Source organism: Dermochelys coriacea, chromosome 3 (assembly GCF_009764565.3).
Source record: "Dermochelys coriacea isolate rDerCor1 chromosome 3, rDerCor1.pri.v4, whole genome shotgun sequence".
NCBI lineage: Eukaryota > Metazoa > Chordata > Testudines > Dermochelyidae > Dermochelys > Dermochelys coriacea.
The window spans coordinates 85,497,661-85,523,708 of NC_050070.1; the positions used below are offsets into that span (position 1 = coordinate 85,497,661).

Sequence of the window (26,048 nt, forward strand, 5' to 3'; positions counted from 1 at the left end):
GATGACTGGCTCCTAGTTGTGCTCTCCTGCCAATGCCTCCTCTCCACCATCCTCACTGTCTGTGCTCTTCTCACCTCTCTTGGGGTCTGTATTAATGAGGACAAGTCAGTGCTCATACCTACCCAACAATCAACTTCACTGGGGCGTGACTGGACTCCCATGCAGCACGGACTTTCCTTCCAGCAGACCACTTCACCACCAGCACAAACCAAATTGCAAGTCTGTGCCGCAACCCTATATCACCATTCCGCTGCTGTCTCTCTCTTCGCAGACATATGACAGTGTGTACCTCAGTGACAGCTGCAGCGGCACAGGAGCTAGCAAACAGAGCTCTAAACAGGGGAGTTTGAGTGGGAGTTCTGTTGGAGGAGAAGGTAGTTGTACTTGGTTTTGTATTTTTAGTATTTGTATTTGTGTGTGTGTAGGGGTTTTGTGCTGGGAGAGCAGCTGAGCCTGATTAGGGGGTGGGGCTTTGTGCTGAGAGAGCAGCTGAGCCCTGCCTAGGGGGTGGGGCTTCTGACTAGGGGCCCTATAAAGGTAGCCAGCCAGTCAGGCAGTGGCACAGGAGCTAGCAAACAGAGCTCTAAACAGGGGAGTTTGTATTGTGCTTGTTTGGGGTTTGCTTTTGCTGGGGGGGTGGTCTTTTTGGTGTGGCTTGTGTTTCCCAGATTAACAGGACTTAGGTGGGAAGGAGATGACAGATACAGAGGCAGCTGTGGGAGTGACTCCTGCAGTGAAAGACACATTGAGGATGACTGGATGTGGAAGCTGTGGTATGTACATGATCCTGGAGGGGGGAACCGGTAAGAGTTTTGTCTGCATGAAATGCCGTCTGATAGAGCTGATGGAGGAAAAGATCCGAGGTTTGAAGATGCAGGTGGAAAGTCTGGTTGAGTTTAGGAAGGGGTTTGAGCAGATGATGGAGCAAAGATATGAGGTATCTGAAGGGAAAAGCTGAAGACTCACAGATGGAAGCAGGGCTGGGGAATTTTGAGGGGAGACTGGATGAGGAAAGTGGTCAGTGGAAACATGTGACTCAAAGAACCAGGCAGAGAAAAAGATGGGCTAGTGAAGGAGAAATAGAGCTTAGGAACAGGTTTGCAGAGTTGGAAAATGAAGAAGGGGCTCAGCAGGTAGTCGCTGAAGGTGGAAGGGTAAGGAAGAAGAGAAGAGAGGCTAGCCCTATAGAAAAAGGGGAAGAGTCAAGGGAGACTACACCAAATATGAGCCCCAGGAGGATACAGGATGGGTTGAAGAGGATTGGAAGGGAAAATAGGAATGGAAAGAACTTGCAGCCAGAGGGAACAGGGGAGAGACTGGAGAATAGCACTGTCACCAGGAAAAGGCAGGTCTATGTGATCGGGGACTCTTTATTGAGAAGAATAGACAGGCCTGTAACTAGAGCTGATCCTGAGAATAGAAGGGTGTGCTGTCTTCTGGGTGCTAAGATACGGGATGTAGACCTGAGGTTGAAAAGGATCCTCAAGGGAGCGGGAAAGAATCCCCTAATTATCCTTCATGTGGGAACAAATGATACAGCCAGATTCTCGCTGGAAAGTATCAAGGGAGACTATGCTAGGCTGGGGAACACGCTTAAGGAAATTGAGGCTCAGGTGATCTTTAGCGGGATCCTTCCTGTTCCTAGAGAAGGGCAACAGAGGTCTGACAAGATTATGACTGTCAACAGATGGCTTAGGCAGTGGTGCTATAAGGAGGGCTTTTGGATGTATGGCCACTGGGAGGCATTCACGGACAGAGGTCAGTTCTCTCGGGATGGACTTCATCTGAGAAGGGAAGGAAATCGACTTCTAGGATCGAGGCTGGCACAACTGATAAAGAGAGCTTTAAACTAGGAATTGGGGGGAGATGGATGGGAGATGTCCAGAAAATCTCCACGCCAGATTTTAGCATTGAGAGGGAAGAAGATGAAGTAAGAAAGGATACAGCCATGGGTAGGAGAATGTATATAAGGAGCGAGGGCGGTGTGGATACTAGTCTAATAGGTTATACTGGCTGTAGAATGACTGTGCCTAATAGGGTACAAAATGTGAGCGAGGCCAAACAGCAAAAATTAAGATGTTTGTACACCAATGCGAGGAGTCTAGGTAACAAAATGGAGGAACTAGAGCTACTGGTGCAGGAAGTGAAACCAGATATTATAGGGATAACAGAAACATGGTGGAATAGTAGTCATGACTGGACTACAGGTATTGAAGGGTATGTGCTGTATAGGAAAGACGGAAACAAAGGTAAAGGGGGTGGAGTAGCATTGTATATCAACGATGAGTTAGAATGTAAAGAAATAAGAAGCGATGCAATGGATAAGACCGAGTCCGTCTGGGCAAAAATTACATTGGGGAAGAAAACTAGTAAAGCCTCTCCTACGATAGTGCTTGGGGTGTGCTATAGACCTCCGGGATCTAATTTGGATATGGATAGAGCCCTTTTTAATGTCTTTAATCAAGTAAATACTAATGGAGACTGCGTGATCATGGGAGACTTTAACTTCCCAGATATAGACTGGAGGACTAGTGCTAGTAATAATAATAGGGCTCAGATTTTCCTAGATGCGATAGCTGATGGATTCCTTCATCAAGTAGTTGCTGAACCGACTAGAGGGGATGCCATTTTAGATTTAATTTTGGTGAGTAGCGAGGACCTCATAGAAGAAATGGTTGTAGGGGACAATCTTGGCTCAAGTGATCATGAGCTAATTCAGTTCAAACTAAATGGAAGGATTAACAAAAATAAATCTGCAACTAGGGTTTTTGATTTCAAAAGGGCTGACTTTCAAAAATTAAGGAAATTAGTTAGGGAAGTGGATTGGACTGAAGAACTTATGGATCTAAAGGTAGAGGAGGCCTGGGATTACTTTAAATCAAAACTGCAGAAGCTATCGGAAGCCTGTATCCCAAGAAAGGGGAAAAAATTCATAGGAAGGAGTTGTAGACCAAGCTGGATGAGCAAGCATCTTAGAGAGGTGATTTATGAAGAAGCAGAAAGCATACAGGGAGTGGAAGATGGGAGGGATCAGCAAGGAAAGCTACCTAATTGAAGTCAGAAGATGTAGGGATAAAGTGAGAGAGGCTAAAAGTCGAGTAGAGTTGGACCTTGCAAAGGGAATTAAAACCAATAGTAAAAGGTTCTATAGCCATATAAATAAGAAGAAAACTAAGAAGGAAGAAGTGGGGCCACTTAACACTGAGGATGGAGCGGAGGCTAAAGATAATCTAGGCATGGCCCAATATCTAAACAAATACTTTGCCTCAGTCTTTAATAAGGCTAAAGAGGATCTTGGGGATCATGGTAGCATGACAAATGGGAAGGAGGATAGAGGTAGATATTACCATATCTGAGGTAGAAGCGAAACTGAAACAGCTTAATGGGACTAAATCGGGGGGCCCAGATAATCTTCATCCAAGAATATTAAAGGAATTGGCACCTGAAATTGCAAGCCCATTAGCAAGAATTTTTAATGAATCTGTAAACTTAGGAATAGTACCGAATGATTGGAGAATTACTAATATAGTTCCTATTTTTAAGAAAGGAAAAAAAAGTGATCCGGGTAACTACAGGCCAGTTAGTTTGACATCTGTAATATGCAAGGTCCTGGAAAAAATTTTGAAGGAGAAATTAGTTAAGGACATTGAAGTCAATGGTAAATGGGACAAAATACAACATGGTTTTACAAAAGGTAGATCGTGCCAAACCAACCTAATCTCCTTTTTTGAAAAAGTAACACATTTTTTAGATAAAGGAAATGCAGTGGATCTAATTTACCTAGATTTCAGTAAGGCATTTGATACCGTGCCACATGGGGAATTATTAGTTAAATTGGAGAAGATGGGGATCAATATGAACATCAGAAGGTGGATAAGGAATTGGTTAAAGGGGAGACTGCAACGGGTCCTACTGAAAGGCGAACTGTCAGGTTGGAGGGAGGTTACCAGTGGAGTTCCTCAGGGATCGGTTTTGGGACCAATCTTATTTAATCTTTTTGTTACTGACCTTGGCACAAAAAGTGGGAGTGTGCTAATAAAGTTTGCAGATGATACAAAGCTGAGAGGTATTGCCAATTCGGAGAAGGATCGGGATATTATACAGGAGGATCTGGATGACCTTGTAAACTGGAGTAATAGTAATAGGATGAAATTTAATAGTGAGAAGTGTAAGGTTATGCATTTAGGGATTAATAACAAGAATTTTAGTTATAAGTTGGGGACGCATCATAGAATCATAGAATATCAGGGTTGGAAGGGACCCCAGAAGGTCATCTAGTCCAACCCCCTGCTCAAAGCAGGACCAAGTCCCAGTTAAATCATCCTAGCCAGGGCTTTGTCAAGCCTGACCTTAAAAACCTCTAAGGAAGGAGATTCTACCACCTCCCTAGGTAACGCATTCCAGTGTTTCACCACTGCATCAATTAGAAGTAACGGAAGAGGAAAAGGACCTTGGAGTACTGGTTGATCATAGGATGACTATGAGCTGCCAATGTGATATGGCTGTGAAAAAAGCTAATGCGGTTTTGGGATGCATCAGGAGAGGCATTTCCAGTAGGGATAAGGAGGTTTTAGTACCGTTATACAAGGCACTGGTGAGACCTCACCTAGAATACTGTGTGCAGTTCTGGTCTCCCATGTTTAAAAAGGATGAATTCAAACTGGAGCAGGTACAGAGAAGGGCTACTAGGATGATCCGAGGAATGGAAAACTTGTCTTATGTAAGGAGACTTAAGGAGCTTGGCTTGTTTAGCCTAACTAAAAGAAGGTTGAGGGGAGATATGATTGCTCTCTATAAATATATCAGAGGGATAAATATAGGAGAGGGAGAGGAATTATTTAAGCTCAGCACCAATGTGGACACAAGAACAAATGGGTATAAACTGGCCACCAGGAAGTTTAGACTTGAAATCAGACGAAGGCTTTTAACCATCAGAGGAGTGAAGTTTTGGAATAACCTTCCAAGGGAAGCAGTGGGGGCAAAAGATCTATCTGGTTTTAAGATTCTACTCGATAAGTTTATGGAGGAGATGGTATGATGGGATAATGGGATTTTGGTAAGTAATTGATCTTTAAATATTCAGGGTAAATAGGCCAAATCCCCTGAGATGGGATATTAGATGGATGGGATCTGATTTACTATAGAAAACTCTTTCCTGGGTATCTGGCTGGTGAATCTTGCCCATGTGCTCAGGGTTTGGCTGGTTGCCATGTTTGGGGTCAGGAGGGATTTTTCCTCCAGGGCAGATTGGAGAGGCCCTGGAGGTTTTTTTTGTCTACCTCTGTAGCATGGGGCATGGTTGACTGGAGGGAGGCTTCTCTGCTCCTTGAAGTTTTGAACCATGATTTGAGGACTTCAATAGCTCAGACATGGGTGAGGTTTTTCATAGGAGTGGTGGGTGACATTCTGTGGCCTGCGCTGTGCAGGAGGTCGGACTAGATGATCAGAGTGGTCCCTTCTGACCTTAGTATCTATGAATCTATGACACCACAGGCCTGTCTTCACAGGCATTGCCTCCAGCTCTGACTCCTCTCTGTCTACAGACCACATTGTGACTGCCTGCACAGCAAAGTCCTGATCCCCTGGCTAATACTGACATCCTTCACATCATCTTTCCCAGGTCCTGGTTGGTACTCCCTTCAAACCTCCTATGCCACAACCAATGCTGACAATGGATGCGTCCCTCGTGGCTTGGGGAGCTTACCTAGACTGCCATACTGCACAGGGCATCTGGATGCTTCAGGAAGCTAGGCTGCAAATAAATATCCTGGAACTGAGGGCAGTCCATTTCACCTGCCAGGCGTTTCTTCCCGTCAGACAGGCCAAGCAGATATAATTACTCTCCAACAACATTGCAGCAGTGCTTTACCTCAACAAACAGGGTGGTGCCAAGTCTCCCTACTTCTGTTCAGAGTCCATTCATCTTTGGAACTGGTGCATCAAACATCAAGTCACACTCCAGGCCATGTACCTCCCAGGCACCCAAAACTCCCTGGCAGACACACTCAGCAAGACACCGTACCTGAACTACAAATGGGAGCTGCACAACACCACACTTTGGTGCCTCTTCCACAAGTGGAGCACCCATGCAGGGACCTCTTCATCACTCACAAGAACCTCAAACTTCCATTTTATTGCTCCAGAGGAGCAGAGGGGGACGACTCTCGGGATGATACCCTTCTCCTCCACTATCCCTTGCTCCCCTTCCCCCTCCAATTTCAAGTACTGTGCAAGATTTGCCGGGATCAAGTGATGGTAATCCTCATACCCCCATTTTGGTCCTGTCAGTTTTGGTTCACGGATCTCCTAAACCTCTCCACCTGCACACCACTCCACCTCTGCACACTACCGGATTTCCTCAAGCAAGACCAAGGCCAACTTTGGCACACCAATCCCGGCCCTCTTCACCTCAGTTTCATTTTTGGATGGAGCTCAGGAATAGACAGAGCATGCTACACCCCGGTGTGACGTATCCATACCCAAAGCAGGGGAGCATCCACCAGAGCCTGCTACCAGATGAAATGGAGGCTCTTCACCTCCTGGACTCACTGCCACCAATACCCGCTGTCTATGATATCCATATCTATCATCCTCTATTCCCTTCTTGAACTTAAGACTTTGGGCCTATCCCTCAGATCCATATGGGTCCACCTAGCAGCACTCAGTGCCTTTCTCTCCCAGTGGATGGTCTTTTCATGTTCGCACACCCTACCACTGTACGCTTCCTAAAAGATTTGTTCAATATTTTCCTGCCTGTATGCAAACCCACATCCATGTGGGACCGTAATCTCATTCTCTCTGCTCTCACAAAACTGCCCTTCAAGCCCCTGGCCATGTCCTCACTTTCTCATCTTTCCATGAAAGTAATCTTCTTAGTAGCCATTAACTCAGCAATCATGATGGCTGACTCTCCCCTTACATCATCTTCCACAAAGATGAAGCTTCCTTATGTCTCCACCCTAAATTCCTTCTTAAGTTGGTTCTGGAGTTCCACCTAAATCAGTGTATCCACCTCCCAATTTTCTGCCCCAAACCCTACACCTCCCATGCAAACAGGGTCCTCCACTTTCTGGACATCCAACGTGCATTAGTGTTCTACCTCCACTAAACCCATGTTTTCCGTGCATCACCAAGACTCTTTGTATTGATTGCTAACTGTTGTAAGCACCAAGCCCTCTCCTCACAGTGCATTTCCAAATGGGTCTCCAGGTGCATTTGCGAATGCTACACACTCAACAACGTAACACCACCTGATGTCATCACGGCACACTCTACTTGAGCGCAAGTGCCCACATCGGGCTCCTTCACCGATGTCCCCATACACATCTTTACATCTCATTACGCCATCACCCACACGGCGACTGCGGATGAAGTTATGAACCATGCTGTACTACAGACAGCACTTCCGAGCACATCTTTACACCCACCTCCATTCTGGTCACTGCTCACTACTCACCTATGTTTGGAATCCATATAGGGACCATCACTTGAAGAAGAGGAGGTTACTTGCCTGTAACTGGCAGTTCTTTGAGATGTGCAGTTCTTATTTGGATTCCAACACCCACCCTTCATCCGCTCTGCTGCGGATTTGACTATTCAGTGGTAAAGGGGATGCTGAAGAGGCGTCAACCAACATGGCCAATTATACCCTAGGCTGCGAGCATGAAGGGACGCATGACGCACATGCGGGTCAACCTTCAGACTCTGCTGCCCGGCACACATGTGCACCCCACATTTGGAATCCAAATAGGGACCACACATCTCAAAGAATCCAAGTTACAGGCAAGTAACCTTCTTGTCTCTCTGTGATAAGACTGGTTGAGGGGAATCAGAGGCCCCACCAATGCTCTAGAGTTGGCTTGGAAGCATACAAAGGAAAAAGGCACTGAGTCAAATGATAGGCAGCCGGATGAACCATTAGTACTTTAGGTGCTATTTATCCATTAGTTTACTATTGGTTTAGTCTTGTAAAGGTATAAATATAGGCTCAAATACAGCCCAGATATAGTAACTCCATGGGGTTCAAGTTCCAGGGCCTCCTAGCTGATACTCTGGATCCCCAAACATCTTTCCCTCTGCAGTAACTTCAGCCCCTGTGGTTCTAAACACCCCAGAGACAGGTGCTCAAGCATACCTCCCAGCCACTATTACCCTTCCCCAACTCAAATCAGCCCCAGGTCCCCTTCCTATTCTCTCTGCATCAGCGCCAGCACTCTGACTGAATACTGCACCTAACCAGATTCTCCAGCACAAGTTACAATATTAAATATGCCCCGTTTCTTCACCCTTTTTTCATAGGTCAGGGTTTTTCTAAACGTTTTAGCATTTTGTTGCTCTTCTCTGGACTCTCTCCAATTTATCCACATCTTTCCTAAGTGTGGCACCCAGAACTGGACAGCGTACTTCAGCGAATGTCCCACTCTGCTTGGCACTGGTGAGGCAGTTACTGCTCATGTCTTATGTATAACACTCCTATTAATACACACCAGAATATTAGGCTTTTTTGCAACTGAATCACACTGTTGGCTCATATTCAATTTGTGATCCACTATAACCCTCTGATCCTTTTCAGCAATACTACCACTTAACCAGTTATTCCCCATTTTGTAATTGTGCATTTGATTTTTCCTTCCTAATGTAATACTTTACACTTGCCTTTATTGAATTTCATCTTGTGGATTCCAGACCATTTCTCTAATTTGTCAGAGTTGTTTTGAATTATAATCCTGTCCTCCAAAATGCTTGCAACCCCTCCCAATTTGGTGTTTGCAAATTGTATAAGCACACTTTCCACTATATTAGCCAAGTCATTAAATGAAAATATTGACTCAGGACTGACCCCCTGTGGAACCTCAGGGGATACACTCTCCCAGTGACAGCAAATCACTGAATACTCTTTGAGTATGGTGTTTCAACTAGTTGTGCACCACATTGTAGTAATTTAATGTAGACCACATTTCCCATGAGAATGTCATGTGGGACTGTGACAAAAGCTTTACTAAAATCAAGATTTATCACATGTACTGCTTCCTTCTATCCACTAGGCCAGTAACTTAGTCAATGAAGGAAATTAGGTTGGTTTGGCATGATTTGTTCTTGACAAATCTATGCTAGCTGTTCCCTGCAAGTCCTTACAAAGTGCTTATTTAGTAATTTATTCCGGTATCTTTCCAGGTGTTCATAGAATCATAGAATATCAGGGTTGGAAGGGACCCCAGAAGGTCATCTAGTTCAACCCCCTGCTCAAAGCAGGACCAAGTCCCAGTTAAATCATCCCAGCCAGGGCTTTGTCAAGCCTGACCTTAAAAACCTCTAAGGAAGGAGATTCTACCACCTCCCTAGGTAACGCATTCCAGTGTTTCACCACCCTCTTAGTGAAAAAGTTTTTCCTAATATCCAATCTAAACCTCCCCCATTGCAACTTGAGACCATTACTCCTCGTTCTGTCATCTGCTACCATTGAGAACAGTCTAGAGCCATCCTCTTTGAAACCCCCTTTCAGGTAGTTGAAAGCAGCTATCAAATCCCCCCTCATTTTTCTCTTCTGCAGACTAAACAATCCCAGCTCCCTCAGCCTCTCCTCATAAGTCATGTGCTCTAGACCCCTAATCATTTTCGTTGCCCTTCGTTGTACTCTTTCCAATTTATCCACATCCTTCCTGTAGTGTGGGGCCCAAAACTGGACACAGTACTCCAGATGAGGCCTCACCAGTGTCGAATAGAGGGGAACGATCACATCCCTCGATCTGCTCGCTATGCCCCTACTTATACATCCCAAAATGCCATTGGCCTTCTTGGCAACAAGGGCACACTGCTGACTCATATCCAGCTTCTCGTCCACTGTCACCCCTAGGTCCTTTTCCGCAGAACTGCTGCCGAGCCATTCGGTCCCTAGTCTGTAGCGGTGCATTGGATTCTTCCATCCTAAGTGCAGGACCCTGCACTTATCCTTATTGAACCTCATTAGATTTCTTTTGGCCCAATCCTCCAATTTGTCTAGGTCCTTCTGTATCCTATCCCTCCCCTCCAGCGTATCTACCACTCCTCCCAGTTTAGTATCATCCGCAAATTTGCTGAGAGTGCAATCCACACCATCCTCCAGATCATTTATGAAGATATTGAACAAAACGGGCCCCAGGACCGACCCCTGGGGCACTCCACTTGACACCGGCTGCCAACTACCTGTTGAAGGTAGACTGACTGGTTTAGTATTCCCAAGGTCCTCTTTGTTCACCTTTTTAAAGATAGGTACTATGTTTCCCTCTCTCCAGTCCTCTGGTACCTCACCTGTCCTCCACGAGTACTCAAACACAATTACTAATGGTTCCAAGATTGCTTCAGCTAGTTCCTTAAGTACCCTAGGATGAATCTAATCAGGCCCTGTTGACTTGAATACATCTAACTTGCCTAAATATTCTTTAATCTGTTCTTTCTCTATTTTGGCTTGTGTTCCTTTCTCCTTGTTGTTAATATTAATTGTGTTGCGTATCTAGTCACCATTAACCTTTTCAGTGATGACTGAAGTAAAATAGGCACTAAACACCTCAACCTTCTTGACGTCATCCATTGTTAGTTCTCCTTCCCTGCTAAGCAGCGGACCTACATTTTCCTTCATCTTTCTCTTGCTCCTAATGTATTTATAGTCCCTTTCTAGGTGTCATTTATTTTGTGCCTTAGTCTGTCTGATTTTGTCCCTACATGCTTGTGTTTTTCTTTTGTACTCCTGCTTAGCAATTCATCCATATTTCAACTTTTTTTAGGATTCATTTTTGACTTTCAGATCATTAAAGAGCTCCTGATAAAGCCATATTGGCCTCTTACTATTATTCCTATCTTTCCTTTGCATCAGGATAGTTTGCAGTTGTGCATTTAATACTGTCTCCTTCAGAAATTGCCAACTTTCCCACTTATCCCTTAGATTTTTCTCCTACCCATTCTCTGAGCTTGTTAATGTCTCTGATTTTAAAAAGTCCATTATCCTTATTCTGCTGCTCTCACTCTTTTCTTTCCTTTCCTTAGAACCATGAAATCTATCATTTCATGGTCACTTTTACCCAAATTGCCTTCCATCTTCAGATTCGCATGTGGTCAGAATAGAGTTTAAAATGGCCAGTTACTTCCTCCACTGTCTGAATCAAAAAGCTGTCCCCATTACATTCCAAGAAACTATTGGAAATAATATTAGAAAAGTAATATGGAAAAACACATTTGTCTGGATAAAGTCCCCCAAGTACAACCAAGTCTTATGTTTTGGATATTTCCGTTATTTGTTCTAGAAATGCCTCGTCCATCTCCTCTTTCTTATTTGGGGATCTATAATGGACTCCTACCATGACATCACCCCTTTTATCTTTACCCAGAGACTTTCAGTTGGTCTGCCTCTCACCTTCTGGACCTCAGAACAGGTGTATATATTCTTGATGTATAATGCAACACCTCCTCCCTTTTTTCCCTGCCTGTTCTTCCTGAACAAGCTTTAGCCTCTATACTAATATTCCAGTCATGAGTTATCCCACCAAGTCTCTGTAATGCCAAATAAGTCATAGTTTAGCTCATGTACTAACACTTCCAGTACTTCCTGTTTATATTCCCCACACTCCTTGCATCTGTGTACAGACATCTAAGATGTTGAGCAGATTCCCCCACTGATTTCACTCCTGTTGCTCCTATGAACCTATGGTAATTTTTCATGTCCTGGCCCCCAAAATTTAGCCCTCTGTTAAGGTCACCTTTTTTTACATTTATCTGTGGGCTTTTGTCACCTGCCCCCCATTGATCCTAGTTTAAAGCCCTCCTCACCAGGTTGGTGATTCGATGTGCAAAGATGTACTTCCCCTTCCTGGTCATGTGGACCCCATCTCTTCCCACCAGTCCTCCTTCCCAGAACAGTATCCAAGGGTCAAGAAAGCCAAAGCCCTCCAACTGACATCAACTGTGCAGCCATGCATTAATCTCCAGGAAACACTTGTCCCTATCCAGGCCCTTAACTTGAATTGAAAAAATGGACAAATACACAACCTGCCCCTCCAATTTCTTCACCTTTGCTCCCAGGGTATGTCAGCATTGCAATTAAACATCCATGGCTGGCCCATGACAGTTGACTTGGGCTTGTGGGGCTCAGACTGTGGGGCTGTTTAATTGCAGTGTAGAGTTCTGGGCTTGGACTGGAGTCCAGTGACTGGAACCCTCTTACCTCGTAGAGTCCTAGATCCTGGGCTCCAGCCTGAGCCCTGAAGTCTACACTGCAATTAAACAATCCCACAGTCCAAGTACCATGATCCTGCGTGAGCTGGCATGAGCCAGATGTGTTTTTTTTAATTCCACTGTAGACATACCCCCAGAGCCCTGTAGTCACTGCTGATCTATTCATGGTCATTAGTGACGATGTGGATTAGCAGCATGGGGTAGAGGTCAGAGGAATGGATGAGCCATGGCAACCTTTCTGTAATGTCTCAGATGTGGGTTTCAGGCAGGCAGGCAGCACACCTCCCGGGACATCAGGTCAAGTCAGCAGAGGGATGCCCACCATCCCTCTCAGAAGGGAGTCCCTGACTATCAGCACCCTATGCCTCCTCCTCTTGGGTCCAGTAGCCAGGAGCCTCCCAGTCTTGGGGGCAGGTGGCTTCTCCTCCTCAGCCATTTGGGTCTGCTCCTCACCTCCTGTTCCCACCACAAAGAGCCCCTGTGGTATCTATTAGTTCTATGAAGTACCTCACACATTTTTCAGTGTTGTTTAAACAGACGCAGTGTAAAGCTGAAATTATTGCTTTACCTCAAAGGGAAAAAGGAAAGTTACTTACCTTACATCAACTGGATATGCATGATGGGGCTTATTCCCCTCACACATTAAATCAGGGCTGGAACCCACAGTAGGGGAGGGACCCTGAGGAAGGAGCACTCAAGCCCAACAGAAGAAATATTGAGCCCAGTCGGGGCTGAGGACTGACCTCAAAGAACAGGTTGAGGAATAGCTCAAGAGGGGGTCTTTTGTGTTGGGACATTTTGTGAACTTTCACGTTGATCTTTTTTCTTACTCCAGAAAGGGACTAAACTTTATGTGACTTGACCAAAGGGCTGAGCCACGGAAGGTCTGTAGGAGGGACCAGAGACAAGGGGTCCTCGCAGCATCATCACCTGATACAAGGCGGTGGTGAATACACTACCTTAAAGTGTGGTCCCTATGATATTCATTGTGGGGTGTGCATGTGTTCTATGCACCCAGTGTGACATAGGCAGACTAAGTCAATCCACTGCCACAGGCCAATTTACTTGCTATTGGGACAGATCAAAGTAATTATTGAATTTAGAAGAGCATATTAGGTGTTTAAACTTCATGAAAACTAATGGGTCATTACTTGTATTGTTCTCACTTATCTGGTCCCGTATAATACAATAGCAAACATTTATGTTGTGTATACTCCTGTAAGTAAATAACTCATCAAACCTGAATGAAGCATTGGGGAATGCAAATGAAAGAGAGTGTTAGTTTCAAAGAAAGTGGTCATTGTGTATAATGATCGGAGGTCAAAGATTCAAAATGCATTCCTCGCTCTCTGACATCAAAGGAAAAGCCCACACGGTTAAAGACACTGTCATGTTGCTTTCTGTGTAAAGGAGCTATAAATATGGATTCAAGAAATGATCCATCCTCTGTTTGGACTCTTACAGAGAAGTGTACCAGATGCAAAGCTGAGATCCCTAGAGATCTCTGGGTACCCTGAAAAGACTTTTGGGAGACAGGCAGTTTATTACATCATTGCCACTGTTTGGAATTACAAACTATGACTCATCTGTACATATATTTTACTGGCTTTAATCTATCAGTAACTCTGGTTTTGAGGAATCACTGAATCACTGAACCAAGGGAAGCCTCCTCAGCTGAGGCTTGAATTGGGGCATAGCGCTTGGTAAATGTGTGAATGGAGCCTCAGGTTGCCACTCTACAGCTCTCCTAGAGTGAAATTCCTTGCAGGGAACCCACTGAGGTGCTTGATGTCTGGGAGAATGTGCCCTGACAGACTCAGGAGGAGGGGCTTCTGAAAGCTCTGGCAGAAGAGAATGCAGGTGATTTCAAGAGTCTCTGGAAAGATACTACCTCTCCTTCCATCCTCTTGGCAATTGAACCAAATAACCTCAGAGATCTCCTAAAGGAGTGTTTCTCAACCTTTTTGATACCAGAGTCCAGCTTGCTGCCTTCCTCAACTGTGTCAGGGAGATCTCAGGGACTGGCACCAGCCCATAGACTGGTTGTTGAGAAACACTGTTCCAAAGGGCTTTGTCCTGTCCAGGTAGACGGCCAGAGCTCTGTGCACGTAGGGAGTGGAGTTTCCTGTCCTCTATTACTGTGAAGTTTCAGGTAAAATACAGGCAGGTGAGCCGTCTGCATCAGGTGAAAGTCAGAAGGAACCTTGGGGATGAATTTGGGGTGCATTCTCAGGGATACTTTGTCTCTGTGAAAGATCATATAAGGCAGGTCTGCCCTAAGGGCCCTGAACTCACCCACCCACCTGGCTGAGGTGACTGCCGTGAGGAAGCCCACCTCCATCAATAAGTGTAATAGGAAGCAGGAGTCCAAGGGTACTAAGGATTCTGGGATACTGGGGTCATAAATGCCAATAGCACCATGTTCATATCCTGAGCAGGCGTAGATCTTGATACTGGCTGGAACATTCTGATAATGCCTGTTAAGAACTCTACTGCTGTGGGGTGAGTGAAAACTGATCAGTTTTCCACTGCAGGAAGAAAGGCATTAATAGCTGCTAAATAGCCACATCATGAACTGATGGATAGGCCTGGTGCCTTCAAGGACAGTAGATAATCCAGGATAAGAGGAATCCTGGACTCCTACAGAGGCAAAGGATGCTTGTGACACCACAGGGAGAACTGCTTCCATTTGGCAGCATAGCACTTTCTCGTAGAGGGTTTTCTGCTATTGTGAAGGATGGATCGAACTTCCTGTGAGCAAGATCTCTCTAAGTGCATTGCCCATCCAAAAAAAAAACAGGCTGCCAGATGGAGGGATGCCAGGTTGGGATGGTTGGTCATGCCTCCATTCCGTGACAGTAGATCTAGAAATGGCTGTAGGTGAATGCAAGGAGACATCTGCAGAGCTAAGATGAACCAGAACTGTTGCTGCCACCATGGTCCTATTAAGATCACTATTTCCTTGTCTAGCTTGATCTTCCAAAAGATACAAGGTAGCAGGGTGATGGGACAGAAGGTGTGCTTCAACAGGTTTGACCACTGGACTAGGAAGGCATCCCTTTGGAGTTGTATCCCTGAGCATCTTGTGAGCAATAGGACAGGCATTTCCTGTTTCCCTGGGTTGCAAAGAGGATCCAAGATGGGAATCCCCACAGATGAAAAATCTATTGGACCAGCACTCAAAGAAGAATGGTAGGAGAGCCACAAGCCAGGTATGAGGCCTATGTCTGTACAATGCACCAGCAAGTGAGAAGAACAACTCTGATACAGTTGCAGGCAAGAGCATCAGTTTGTGTGGTCTACATTTAAAAATGCTGGTTACCACTAATCTGGGCATGTGGCAAAAATTTACTGAGCTCCCACCCCTGGCAGCCAATGCTTGAATGAAATAATAATTCAATGGCTCTCATCACTCAGTGAGCATCTTTTCTCTATTTCCTTTTCCCAACATTGTTGATTAGAGGAGTAGTTGGGTTTAAACTGATGGTCTCATTGATGTTCAGTCTCCTACTGTTGCCAGAGTCTTTCCACAAAGCCAAAATCCACTGATGATCATCATACAAACATAGTAACATTCATAAATATTTGTAACAGCAGCTGGTAGCATCATGGCTAGAATCTGACAGAGCAATTCCTGGTAAACGAGAACATATGTTTACAGACTAATACCTCGATAATCAGCAGTGATGAGTGTATACAGAAAATTTACTTTACCAAAACCACATTTAAATGTTTTTTTAAATTCTGCCCAAGTGGTGGTGTGTCTCACTGCAAATTATCCTCACCCATTAAACATCCATAGTTTTGTGACCTTGTGGCTAACTCCTAACAGTAATACTTAACACTCGTATTATATTTTAAAAGCACTACAGACAGGGACCCAGATCCAAAAAGATACTTGGGTACTTAAACTCTGGAGTTTAGGGGCCTAAGTCTCTGGTTTTACGCTCCACAGCAATCCACAAAACCCCAGCTTGGCAGCCCCCTAACCCTCTAGCCACCTAAATTCACTTGCACCTAAATCTTCAGAGTAAAAGTTCCCTAGACACCTAAGTTTCTGCCTCTGGGCATGCACGCTGCCTCACTCTAGGTGTACTGGTGCGTAAGCCCTAGTGCAATCTACGAACTGGGGAAGAAAAACAGAAGAGCTCCTATCTTGCCTGTGGAGTCCATCCATGAGGTGTGTTCTAAGCCCATTTACTGGACTGAGCCCCATTCAAAATCAGCAGGAGGAGGCGGTGGAAGTAAAACCACCCACATTATAACTTTAGCCCAATGATTAGAGCACTCACCCAGGAGACCCAGGTTCAACTCCCCTCTCTGCCTCAGGGGAGAAAGGGAACAGGGCTTTCCCACATCTCTCAGGAGAATGTTCTAACCACTAGGCTATGGGATATTCTGATATGAGCTTCCTCACTCTTTCCTATTGATGCTATTCCACTTGGGCTAAATAATTAAACAGTCCTTGGAGCCAGGGGACGAGACCCTGGGTCTCCCATCTCCCAGGTGAGTGACCTAGCCTCACTAGACTATAGAATCATTCTCACTCTCTCGCTTTGCTCCAAAGACTAAGTATTTATACACAGTGGAACAACTTCTGCAGGACAGACTGAGGGAGCTCATATCAGAATATCCCACAGCTAGGGTGACCAGATTTTAGAGGGACAGTCCCGATATTTGGGGCTTTGTCTTATAGGTGCCTATTACCCCCTGCCCCCATCCTGATTTTTCATCCTTGCTATCTGGTCACCCTACCCACAGTCCAGTAGTTAGGGCACTCTCCCAAGACGTGGGTGACCCCGTTCACACCCTTTCAACCATCCTAGGAAGAGGGTGGGAAATGAACCACATCCTAGGTGAGTTCTCTAGCTACTGGACTAAAAGTTATAAGGTCATCACTGCTGCCACTTGCTACTCTAGTTGTTCTGTGAGCAGCAAGACATGCACCTAACTCATTCTCACAAGAAATGATTTAGGCACTTAAACTTCATGACTCCAGGGGAGGGGTTCCCAGCTGTGAATCACAAGCAGAGACAGGTGCCTCCCAGATGTAAGTGCCTAACTCGGTAAGACAGGTGGGACTTAGGACACATCCTTCTCCTCAGCATTTCCCATTAGGCTCCCTGCCTAGTGTACTGGCTTTTATAAATCCCATTCCTAGGTGCCTCTCTCTCCCCTCTCTCTTACAGGGAGCTTGGGTGCATAACTCAAGACTTTGTGGAGCTCATCGCTGTTCCAGTGGTTTCCTAGCTGACTAAAAGTTAGGCATTGCAATGCTCAGCATCACAATGCCTAAGGCCCTTTGGGGACCTGGAACACACTGACTAACTCCAAACATTTCTGTGCAGTAGATAAGTCAATCTTAATGGAGGATAATGAGATAGCAAGATTAAATGACTTGCCCAAGTCAGAGGCTATGCTAGAAATCCACAAGACCACATTGTCTCTCACTACATTAATAATAATAGCCCTCAGGAAGCAGGGAAATGTCATTTTATTGCTTTTAAAAATTGAAAGTAGTCTTTCACCAACATTTATGCATTATTTTTGAATTTCCTTAATCTGATCATCATATGCAACTAAGTCACTGTGCAATTTTTGCCTTGTATATTTGCTTTTATATTTATTTGTGCTGCTGCCAACACAAGTGGTACCAAAACAAAATGGGGAATTAATTTTCTGGCATCTTTGATCTTTCTTACCAGCTTTCTAAAAACTAGAAGTGCAGCATGAAACAGGCTTTACATTAATTGCTTTAGGAGATGAAGACAGGTGATAAATTACTTATCTAGGAGGCTATGAGGTTATTAATCAACATTACTGCAGGGTGTAATTTCTGAAGTTGTCAGGTATTAAATAATAAGTTAAGAGGACAATTTTGGGATTTCTATAAGCCTTAAATCTAAGCATGTTCTATAAAATGGAATTGACATCTGCTAGCCAGCTTGTCACACAAACAATTCCTAATGCAAAACCGAGCATAAATTAAAATATTAAAATTTTCATAATTTCTTTTAATAGTAAACTGTGGACCTGATGCAACTGAATATTACATAATTTCTTTTTTTTAAAAAAGCATTATTTTAATAGTAATACAGGTGAAAGCAACTCCTTATTGCGGTCTAAAAATTGTATTTGGAGGTGCTTTGCTGTTAAATGCATATTCAATTTGCTGTCTCAGTTTCTTATTTTTCTGACTTTCCGAGAGGTCATTGTTTACATGGTTCTGGGCTACTGACCTATCTTTCCTAGGAAGGCAACCCCTGGCTCATTGGACTGTACATAATAAGACACCCTGATAGATCAGAACTGCTGAGCTCCAGGGGAAGGAAAACTACTGCTGAATAAACAATTTGCATGTGTGAACATGCATGATTTTTCATGCATATACTTTCAAGCCAGGATGAATTAATTTGCTTCTGCTGCTAAGAGCCTTACTGTCAAAGATTCTTATTTTTGCTTTTTAGCACAATATAACACAAAAAATATGTAATGGTTTTGGGTTTGGGATTTCAGGAGTGGCATGGGAGCTTGGATTTCTCTTAAGATTTCCTCTGTTCCTTATATTGCATACTAAAGCCTGGGTTACAAGGAAAAAACATTTACCATTTGGAGAAGATGCAAAAGCTGTATATATGTGTGTATTAGCTTTGTATACTAGGACTGGATGAATGATTTGGTTGGAAATCTGAACCAGATATCTATTGAAATAAAGTCTGAATTTAGGATTAGTAGATAAGCCTTGAGTAACAGAATGAGCTGCTACTCTGTGACCAGTCTAAAAGAACACTGGAATTTACCAAGTTTGTGGTCAGTAACAGAAGTTCTGTGTTCATCTATCCCTAACACGCTGAGAGTCCCAGTCCTGCAATATTTGCGCTCAGATAACTCCTGCCAGAATCAGGTAAGAGTAGCATATACAAGAGAACTGCAGCACTGGAGTATATATGATTATTTCAAAAAGTTGAATTGGACTAATCAGAGATTTTTCTAATAACTTCCTTTCCTCTTGAAATGGGGGGAGTTGTCCAAGTAGCCACAAATTGTTGATACCTACTGTGGTAAATGAAGGAGGGGGGAGAACTACCGATTTTGGACACCCAGCCAACCAGTTAGCTTTACCTGTAAAGAGTTAAAAAATCCCATAGGTAAAAGAGAGTGGGCACCTGACCAAAAGAGCAAATAGGAAGGCTAGAACTTTTTAAATTTGGGAAAAAACTTTCCCTTTATCTGTCTGTCTGTTGTTCTCCGGAGACAGGAGACACAGAGCAGCAATGCTGTAAGAAGCTTAAAACCAGGTATGAAAAAAGTTAAATCATTAAATCAAACCTAGGAATTACTTATGTGAACCCCAGATATGTAAGTAGATCAGGGAATATCTAGGAAGACGCAATTAGGTTTCTCTCTCTTTATGGTTTGTGGACTCCTCTATGCTAACCCCCAAATGCTTTTGTTTTGCTTATAGCAATTAAGCTGGACCTCAAGAAAACCATTCTTGATGCTTTATTATATTTGCTCTTTTTAAGTCTAGCAATAGCCTAAGTTCAAAATGTATTTTCTTTTTTGTTTGTTTGTTTTTAATAAAATTTACTTTTTTTTTAAGAACAGGATTGGGTTTTTGTGTCCTAAGAGGTTTGTGCATATGTTGTTTAATTAGCTGGTGGCAATAGCTGACTTCCTTTGTCTTCTTTCTCAGCTCTTCCCCAGAGTGGAGGTGAAAGGGCTTGAGGGTACCCCAAAGGGAGGAATTCTCAAGTGCGACTTCCTGGGACTTCCGGATGTAGCCCGCAGGCCATAGTTTGCCCACCTCTGACACAGAGGAAATGAAACAATACACTAGGACACCAAAACTGCCCATGAAGGGACACACAGATGTTGTACACATTTCCTCTTATGTTTCCTAGTTTGTCCAATACTTACTCCAAAGTTTTTTCCCGTGGCCATGTCACATCTGTTCCTCATGTATAAATTGGTAAGACCTGATGGTCCAGCAGAGACCGAACATTACAGAGGAGGCACTCACATTATAATGGGAGGATTCCAGATGATTTTACAGCACCAGTGTGGTTAATGTGTGGACAAAACTTGACTTTAACTCAAATGGAGTTGCTTGAAATTCCTCACTAGAAGCAGGGGCAACAATAACTTCTAAGGAAAGAGGAGGGATTTTTAAAGTTAAAAGAATGGAAGGAGGAGAATATTTTAAATGGCTAATTGAAAAATGTTTTGGAAAGTATGTCATGAAAATGTTTTGCATAAGCTTATTTGTACAGTGAAGGAAAACATTCCACTCACATTCAGTAGGTAAATGAAAAACTGGAAGTCAGTATATTTACTTTGAGGTACTCTTAATGAACAGCAGCTTGTTTGAGTCTTTATGCAACATATATAATCCAGAGATGCAGGGCAGCATTAATTTTCTTAGACTGCCTTTCTAATACAGAGCTGTTGTAGCTGTGTTGGTCCAGGATGTTAGAGAGACAAGGCGAGTGAGATAATATCTTTTATTGGACCAACTTACTCATCTCTGTCACCAATAGAATTTGGTTCAATAAAAGATATTAACTCACACACCTTGTCTCTGTAATACAGAAAAAGTTATGTAAATTGAATTGGCTCATTCAAATATTCAGTAAATGGGAAATGGTAGAACACTGTAAAGCATATAATGGTTTTATTCTCACTGGACGAAATTCAATTCCCACCTTCAACAAACACAGTGGCTTTGTATGGGGAGTTACATAGAGGGCAGAGTGTGGAAAGTTGTACTTTGCTCACCATGTATGCAGAGACCCTCCACAACCAAATCCTATGTGATCTATATATGTGGCCAATGGATCCACATAACTACAGACTCAGTAGCCACGCTCCCATACTTCCTCTACATGCTGAGCTATGCTCCCTGGCTGCCCTCCACTGGCACAGAAGAACTGCTCTGGTTTTCCTGTGCTGGAGCCTTTTCAGGGACCCTCCATCCAAGGGTGACTTTCACCCAATATACACAGAAGTAACAGAGTCCAATCTACCGATTCATTCAGGGTCTTATTATACTAAATTACTACACTAACCAGATGATTATTCCCCAGTAGGTTTAGGGTCTAACAAGTTCCAAGGGCTTTTCTTTGATATATATATTTTAGAATGTATAATTCTTCACAGCACAAATATCAAAGAAAAGTCATCTCTCTGTTCAGATACTCTTTCACTAAAGCATAAGTCTAAAATAGGAACAATATAACTATGTGATAGAAAAAACAGTCCGCTTTTTATTTCAAAATGGTTCTGTCAGGATAGCTGAGCCAAAATAAAATACGAAAGGAAAAAAAAGTAATTAAAAGAGTGCCTCATACTTTACAATGACATGTTACGTTACTGCTTGCTCTGAAAGTCCTGCAGGAGACCACCTCCGCAGCTAGGTCTGTCCATTTCTTAAACAAAGACAAGCAGAACTAGCTGCGGGCATCAAAGCATATTAACATTTTAATTCATGCCAGTACATTCTTTGAGGGCAATATTCATTTGAAAGTATGCAGCGTCTGCACGTCAGGAACTTCGTGTAATATACTTTGGCAAAAGTCACTGAAGACCAGAAGAACTCTAGTATCTTTAAAATTCCCTATAAGGAGATCAGGCAAGCCCAAGAAAACAGATTACTGGCAATTTGAAACCAGGATGTTTTTGTTACTGATGTCTCTAATAAAAACAAATGGCCTTGTGAACATAAACAATCCTTTTAAAATTTCTTCTGTTCTAATTATAGTTGTAAATGTTTCTGTGATCTTATAGGTTTCAGAGTAGCAGCCGTGTTAGTCTGTATTCGCAAAAAAGAAAAGGAGTACTTGTGGCACCTTAGAGACTAACAAATTTATTTGAGCATAAGCTTTCGTGAACTGAGCTGTAGCTCATGAAAGCTTATGCTCAAATAAATTTGTTAGTCTCTAAGGTGCCACAAGTACTCCTTTTCTTTTTTGTGATCTTATAAACGGTGTTGTATTAAGGATTCATCATTCAAACTCAGATTATGGACAGGGCTGAGAAAACAAGTAGCCAAAGTCATCAGATAGCCTCTTTTAAGAGGGTCTAAAAGGAGAGAGAGGGACAGAATATTAAATGCCTGGCTAGTGATTTAAAATCAAGGTGTTTGTTGCCAGTGAACTGAAAAAGCACCATAGAAAAGCACCTTCACGACAGAATGTAACACAATTTTTTAGAAAGAGGAGATATCTACTGGAAGAGGATTTTGGAAATAAGAGAGAGTGCCTCAAGCCCCTCGGGCTAACAGGAAGGAAACTTTTGGAATTCTCTTGGCTCATTATCCTTGTGTTATAATTGCAGCACTTTAATTCTCACCTTCTGGTGTCCAAACTCATTCAAGATGGTGCCAAGCTTTTTCGTATGGCTGCGTAGTTTATGAGGAGCAATTGCTGGATTGGGATCTCTCCAGTCAATGGACAGGCGATGGTTCCAGAGGTGTTGTCCCGCCTGAATATGAGCTGATTTGATACTAGGATCAAATCGATGCACCTCACATCCACTGTTGGCCATGCTGATCTCAAACTGGTTATCATCACTGCTCAGTCTACAAAAACAAATGAGATATTATTATTACTGCAAAAAGAAATTGTACCCAACCGTAGAATTATCCCAGACTTTCATGGATACTCAAGAAGAGAGGATATTCCTACATATTGGCTTTTGAAGCAAAGCAGAGGAACTATTTTTTAGATTGTAAACTTGCTGTTACAGCGCAATGGGGACCTGATTCTGACTGGATCACTAAAAATAAAAAATAAAAAAAATAAACAAATGGAACACTATATCTCCTGTTGAAGATTAGAAATCAACACCAATAACTTAACAGCAAAAGGAAATTAAAAAAAAAACTAAGTGATCTTTAGGGTATTTTTAGAGATTTGTTTTCTTTTAATTGCTATAACCCTATTTACACATCAAAAATATTTCAGGAGGATTGCATGAACTAAATTAATCAGAATAACTGAGTATAAAACAACATGTTGCGCATGACTAGAGAAAAGAGCACCCTCGGAGTCAAGAAGCAAATGATTTTTTACCCAGGTGCACAACTTTAATAACATTCCCAGAGAGCTGATCTCCTTAGAACCTGCCTCCTTTTTTTCTTACGGAGCAATACAGAACATGACTTTGCATTTCAAGACAGTAAATTAAGTATTAAGACATCAGATCTGTCATCGATGAAAACATTTGTGAATATACACATATTCCTCCATTTTCAATCTGCCTTTTCCTGACAAGATCACAATACATTCATTTAGCCCCCAGTGCACACGCTCTTATAGTCCACTCTGATAACTACGGTGTTAATAGAATGACTAAGTTTTAAAATGTGTGTAAAATTATTTTGTAAATTAGGCACATTGCCCACTGTTTCTAGAGTCTGCTGTTAGCTTCATGGATCCTTAATGGTGTTAATTTAATTAATCCTTAAAGGGGCTGCAAACACTAGCCACCGTGGCCATCAGTAGGGATAGGACTCAAGGACCTTCAACTCCAACATAACCAAAAAAAACAAAACACAACCTCATTACTGGTGCTGTAGGGCTCTTGTTCCCTGTGGGCTAGTCACTAGAGGGTGACATATGCACACAACCTTAGAGACTGACTGTTGCTAGCACCGCGAGATGCAGAAGAAAGGGAAAGAGGTGTACCCCCAGTCCCTCTATCACACAGAGAGCAGCCACAGTCTCAGTCCTTGCCCATAAGGAGTAAGAGGTCGGAGGGATGAGGTGGGGTGGAGGATACCACAGTGCTGCCATGCCATTAAAGGAGCCTGAGCTATACCTCAACCACATTCCACATCCAGTCACCCCAGGGCCAGTACTAGGTATACCTCAGCCAAAATTATGCATGGCAGTGGAGCACTTCCATATCCCACGCCCTCCACTGCAGGCTGATGTAAAAGTCACATTAGGCGCCTTATGTCAAATACTTCTTATACCATCTTTTCCAAACTAGACAAAGCTTGTCCCAGCATTTGAGTTTCACAGCGGTTCAAATCCAGCAGAGTACAGTAAGACACCAATTTGTAATGAAACCATAAGGTGTAACCAGAACACCCCTGGAACTCGAACTAGAATCTGGGAGCTTTCGTTCCAGAAACTAGAGATTCTGACATTTGAACCAACAGAGAATTTCCATTAGCTGTTAGTAGTAGTAGGGCTTTTGTCCTTTGTGGATCAACTACTACATGACAACATGTTCACATATACATTTAGATACATACTCATTCATATAATGTAAATCTGGGATCATTCCCTTGACTTCAGTGACTATCCAATTGTAAAATGTTGGCTGTTACCAGTACATTATAATACAGTATTAAACCAATACTACATCAGGGATGCTACTATATTTGATAATGTGAAATGAGACCAATGTCTTCTGTCAATAGGTTTGGACGAAAGACCAACTATTATAATGGAATTCCTATAAAACACTCTTCTCCTTTCAGAAAGTGCAAAGGTCAAAGAGAAGAAACACGGGTTATAAAATTACTTCTGCTTATTTGTAAGGAGGATTCAGTTTTATGGGATTCCACTTCTGCATAATTGTGTGGGAAGATTAAAACAGAGGATTCCTTTCAAAATGTTTAATGCAGTATTCTGAGGTTAGCAGAGTCAATGGGAAATACCTAGCTAAGGTTCACGTATGGTGTTGTTTAGCGGGATCATGGATGAAGGAAGCCAATGCAGTCACTTAGGAATAAGAAGTTAGATAATAGATGTGAAGATGACAATAAGCAAAATTTAAATTATTCATAATTAGGGACTAATACTAGAGCCAATGAGCATGTAAGAGGCTCAGTGATTGAGGAAGACATTTACCTCTGACAGTCTTTCAGTACTTTCAAATTGTACGTTTCAGAGAGTAAGATGCACTACACCAGATGCAGGCAATACTTGCATCGCCTTCAAAAGGATTTTTGCCTGTATAAGGACTGCAGGATGAGACCGAGAGAGTGGAAAACAGAAAAAGTATATGTGGAAGACAGGAAGTTGAAATGTCTTAGGCCATTGGGACATCAACAACAAACACAAACTGAAAAAAATAAGGTGAGATTCAAAAAACAGATCTGCTTATCCTTCTGCAACATTCAAACGTGTCTGTGTTGAGGGTAAGGGTAAGTGATAATGCAGTAGGGGAAACAAAGTAAACAAAAGATGTTTCAGAAGACAGATCTTCTGTATAAGTAGCTTGAGTTAGAAAAGGAAAGGAGACCCCTTCATCCAACCATGGATAGAAAATAGTTTCTGTCTCTAGTGTCAGTAAAATGAAACATGCTATTGTCATTGAACTGTCTTTTATTTTACACTAAGTAAAGGTGAAGACACAATACTGCTGTAATCAATAGTAACACTGAAACTTCATGTACAGTGTACAGGCAGTGGAAGAGGCGGGTTTCAAAGTGGGGAGAAATCACACCTTGAGAATACCTTTTTGTAGGGGCCTCTACAGCTTTTGTAAAAGTGGAATAAAGGCTCAACATTGGCCCTGCTCCCAGCCCTCTCTGGAGGGGACAGACCAGGATGTACTGGAGCATATTTGGCATAGCGAGAGTGCAGTGCACTATAACTAGTCTCTACTTCTTGGAGTTCATAGAGGACCATGAGAAACAGAACAGAAATTACAGCTGATGGGTTGTTTCTGACTTGCACTGGGAGCCAGGCAGGCCCCTGCACAGCCACAGAATACACCTTTGCACACACCCCATTTCCAAGTGCACATTCCTGGCCTGCTCATGTATTACAGGTCTCAAGGGGACAATGACAGAGAGGAGCAGCTGTGAAAAACTTGCAGTTTTAAGG

The 26,048-nt window shown here is 43.0% G+C and overlaps 1 protein-coding gene across 1 annotated transcript in view; it reads right to left on the reverse strand.

Moving 5' to 3' along the window:
- Nucleotides 1-26,048, reverse strand: part of METTL24 (methyltransferase like 24) — a 99,375-nt gene that overhangs the window by 16,851 nt on the left and 56,476 nt on the right. The window contains exon 4 of the mRNA XM_038395660.2: nt 22,555-22,783. Coding sequence (XP_038251588.1) covers nt 22,555-22,783 — 229 coding nt within the window. The remainder of the gene's footprint in view (nt 1-22,554; nt 22,784-26,048) is intronic.